Source organism: Sinocyclocheilus rhinocerous, unplaced genomic scaffold, assembly GCF_001515625.1.
Source record: "Sinocyclocheilus rhinocerous isolate Xijiao unplaced genomic scaffold, SAMN03320098_v1.1 scaffold3248, whole genome shotgun sequence".
Classification (NCBI taxonomy): domain Eukaryota; kingdom Metazoa; phylum Chordata; class Actinopteri; order Cypriniformes; family Cyprinidae; genus Sinocyclocheilus; species Sinocyclocheilus rhinocerous.
Window position 1 is genome coordinate 22,219 of NW_015643563.1, and position 4,648 is coordinate 26,866.

The following is a 4,648-nucleotide window of genomic DNA, read 5'->3' on the forward strand; positions in this document are numbered from 1 at the left end:
TAAATAAAACACATTGTACATTTATTTCTGTTTGAGGAGAACAAAAGTTATCTTTTCACCATCATTTAAGTTTAGCTGCGGTTCACAGAGTTTATGGCGGTTGTGCAACTGATGTACTCTGTGACGTGTGTGTGTGTGTGTGTGTGTGTGTGTGTGAGTGTGTGTGTGTTTGCAGGATGGAGAGCAGTTTGTGAAGAAGATCAGAGGTGTGTTTGCCTTCAAGGTGAAGGACGGGCCGGGAGGAAAGGAAGCCATCTGGATCGTTGATGTTAAGAACGGAAAAGGCTCTGTTCACAATGATGCCGGTGAGTTTGTTCTAAATGCAGACAGTATTGAACTCTGAACAGATGACATTTTCCAGCTGTCCAAAAGGCTGTACAAATTGTTTTTTGGGGTCATGGGTTGAAGGAGAGGCTTGTTATTGTCCCCAGAGTTTGACAAGTGTAGTTGACAAGTGACAACCTTGTTGATTTACAAGGTGTAAATCAATTAACAAACTGAAATGAAGTAACAAACAAATATATAAATGTGATTTTTAATAAATTATTTATAATTTCAAGGGCATTTAAAATATTAAAATAGTAATGAAATGTTTTAAATTAATACAAAGAATACGTAATTACCAAAATGGCTTCATTTCCAACACAAATTATCAACTGCTTTTTAAATTATTTAAAAAATGTAAACAAAACACAGTAATCCGTAATACACAATACATAATTAACAATACAATGAAATAATATATTTTAAATAAAGTATATTAAATAAATACAAATTATACATTATTTATAACATTTAAAAAAAGTTAATTGAAATCTATTAAATACAAATTATGCATAATTAACAATACTATTAAAATAAAGCAGCTTTGAAATTACTTAAAAGTATATTGCATGAATACCAATATACATAATAAGCAATTCTTTAAAAAACTTTTGAAGTATTTGACTTAAAATATATTGAAAATATTGCAATTAAAATGTATTAAGTGAATACAAATTATACATAATTAACAATACTATTAAAATAGCAGCTTTTAAATGACTAAACAATGTATTAAATGAATGCAAATTATACAAAATTAACAATTCTATTAACATAACTTTGAAAATGTTAATTAAAGACTATTAAATGCAAATTATACATAATTAGAAATGCTATTAAAATAACAGCTTTTAAATTATTTAAGAACTTTTATTAAATCAATTCAAATTATACGTAATTAAAGGGATAGTTCACCCAAAAATGAAAATTCTGTCATGAATTATTCACCCTCATGCTGTTCCGAACCTGCGAGACTTTCGTTTATGTAAGACCTGCGTCACAGTACTCCAATGGGCATCCTATGACCCCTTTAAGTGATTTAATGTTTGTTTGTTTTTTAAGTTATTTTTTAACGTTTCATTTGGAAGTAAACTAGCATGTAAAAGTTTGGAGTCAGTAAGGTTTTTTTGTTTTTAAATAAATTAATACTTTTATTCAGAAAGCATGCATTAAGCTGATCAAAGTGACAGTAAATACTTTTTATACCTATTAAGCGTAATAATAAATCTTTCTTGAGCAGCAAATCAACATATTAGAATGATTTCTGAAGATCATGTGACACTGAAGACTGGAGTAATGATGCTGAAAATTCAGCTTTGATCACAGGAATAAATTACATTGTAACATATTCACGTAGAAAAAAAGTTATTTTGAATTGTAACAATATTTCACAATTTTACTGAATTTTTTAGTCCAATAAATGCAGCCATGGTGAGCAGAAGAGACTTCTTTCATAATAATAAAAAAATCTTATCTACCCCAAACTTTTGAACAATAGTGTCAAATTATACAATTAAAATGGGTTGCAAATGTCATTTCATGCTGACTTTTAAACAGTATTGTCCTGGAAAATAATACTAGGGAACCCTAGAATGTCTGAAAAAGCAGATCCCTGACATTTCCAAGTGGTTTGTATGGTTATAATTATGATTTTGGCTGATTAGTCTCAGTTTTCCTGTTTGGACGTACCACAGAGACTCATCCCACATGAACCCAGATGGTTTTCTTTCCTTACACTGTCCTGCGTAGTTTTTTTTTTTTTTTTGATGCGTTAAGATCTGCATGTGGTGGTGAATTCAAAGCGGTATTGTTTTTAGCTAGGAGAGTGCCTTTTTATATCAATCTGTGATTCACAATTGAATAAAGGAAATGTAAAGTCATTTTCTGTTTCAAGGTCTCTCTGTAGAGGAACATCAAGGTTGAGCACTTAAAAGCAGAGTTCGTGTAGCTCCCACCCTCCTTTTTGTACATTGTCTCAATCCACCTCCTGTTTTCCATGAACAGTTTCTGCACAGATGCTCAAAAGCACTCTCTCCCCACTCACTTTCCTTTTCTAATGCTTATGGCCCACATTGAGAAAGAGAGATCATTGTGAGGCTCCCCATCGGGAACAGAGAGAGTTTCTTTAAATTTCCACACCTCACCACCCTTCATGGAAAAGCCACGATGGAGCGAAAGATGTTTTTGACCCCTGACTGATCAACAAGCTCCAGTGAGAGCGTTTAAACTGACCAACCTGAACTGGTTCAGTAACCAAGTCCACAAATTACTTTTTTTTTTTTAGCTGGAGACACATTTTAAATGTGGTCTGTTTTTTTTTGTTTTTTTTGTTTTTCATTTATTTATTTTTTTAGTTCAGATTTTTACACCATACATCCTGAGACTAGGTTATTGTAAGGAAAATATTTATTTAATTATTGGGAAATACGGGTTTATCAAAACGAAAACAAACCATGAAAGTGCCATTGTTTTCCTATTTAAATCTCAGCATTCAAATCTAAAGTGATTGATCTTTTTCTAGTAAGGACTTCTTGGATTTGACTTGTTTTTCTTTCTTAACACTGATAGCCACCTTTGCATTCATTATTGTTTAGTAGTTATTAGATCTAGTGTTAAATTGTGATATTACGCCACCACAAAGCCAAGGAATAGCCCTCAGGCCATCCGAGATGTAGATGAGTTTGTTTCTTCACCAGATTTGGAGAAATGTAGCATTGCATCACTTGCTCACCAATGGATCCTCTGCAGTGAATGGGTGCCGTCAGAATGAGAGTCCAAACAGCTGATAAAAACATCACAATAATCCACACCACTCCAGTCCATCAATTAATGTCTTGAGAAGCCAAAAGCTGTGTGTTTGTAAGAAACAAATTCATCATTAAGACATTTTTAACTTCAAACTGTTGCTTCTGACTAAAATATGAGTCCTCTATTCACAATATTGCTTTCTCCAGTGAAAAAGTCATCTTGTCTGAATCAGGAGAGAAATATGCACAGATCAAGCACAAAAACAGCTCTAAACAAATATGTCATTTTGATGTGAGAGGACAACAGGAGATGGACCTTTTTACTAGAGGAAGCGTGATTATGGACTTTTGGCCAGAAGCGATAGATTTGTTTCTTTCAAACATGCAACTTTTGGCATCACAAGATGTTAATTGATGGGCTGGAGTGGTGTGGATTATTGGGATGTTTTTATCAGCTGTTTGGACTCTCATTCTGACGGCACCCATTCACTGCAGAGGATCCACTGGTGAGCAAGTGATGGAATGCTACATTTCTCCAAATCTGTTACCATGAAGAAACAAACTCATCTACATCAATATTCTTCAAATCTTAATGTAATTGAATTCAGATTCCTCTCACTGAGTCATGTCTTGTCCTTTCTCAACTATCTGTTCATAAACCGAGTGAGAAAAGGGAGTTTCACAAGCTGGGATGAGTAGTGAGGTGGTTTCCTCACTCGCTTCTTAGTAACATCCATCAGCGTGAAATCTGACCTTAATTCATTTTTGTACTCTGAAATTGCTTCCACGCAGCTGGTAACCGGTGTTTGGGAACAGACCAGGGTTCCCACGCTTCTTGAAAGTACTTGAAAGTACTTGGATTTCAGACATATGGATTCAAGGCCTGGAAAGTACTTGAAAACAAACATAGGTCCTTGAAAGTGCTTGAATTAAATTTGAAATAAATTTTGTTTATGGCACTATTTCAAAAATTGTCCTATATGTTCTGTCAAAGAATGTTAACAGGTTTTACCATGTTATTACAACATTTAACCACTTTTTATTAATTTAAAAATTGAGAAATTCTTTCAAATTTAAATCTTGTACAAGAACTACAGCAAAACCAGTTTTATCAATATTTTAGAAATTGTATTTGAATATTACCAGTACTGATTTCATTCAATTCCGTTGAACTCGACTGCTCAAAAATGGTCTAGATTTATTAAACCTACACATTCAAAACATTATTACTCTGAAATGTTTAATGTAAATGTTAAGTGTAAGTAGTGAAATGTTAAGTACTGTAAGGTCTTTCATGACACTACATATGCTGGGGTGTGAATTTAATAGGTGCTTGATATAAAATAAATGGTGCTTTAAAAAGTCCTTGAAAGTCCTTGAATCTGGTGTTCATGAAAGAGTGGGAACCCTGAATTTAATTTAACCATTAAAACCGAGTATAGAAAAATGAAAATGAAAAAAAAAAAAAAAAAATGAATTTGGAAATAAAACGGATTTCATAGGGCCCTATAATTATAATTCATTTTTTTGTGGTAATAAAAATAGATGTAAGTGAACAATAGCCTTTAAAATGACTT

At 32.8% G+C, this 4,648-nt stretch overlaps 1 protein-coding gene across 1 annotated transcript in view; it reads left to right on the forward strand.

Annotated features, from left to right (window-relative positions):
* Nucleotides 1-4,648, forward strand: part of LOC107757387 (non-specific lipid-transfer protein-like) — an 11,088-nt gene that overhangs the window by 4,199 nt on the left and 2,241 nt on the right. The window contains exon 3 of the mRNA XM_016574846.1: nt 176-305. Within this exon, the coding sequence (XP_016430332.1) occupies nt 176-305 (130 nt within the window). The remainder of the gene's footprint in view (nt 1-175; nt 306-4,648) is intronic.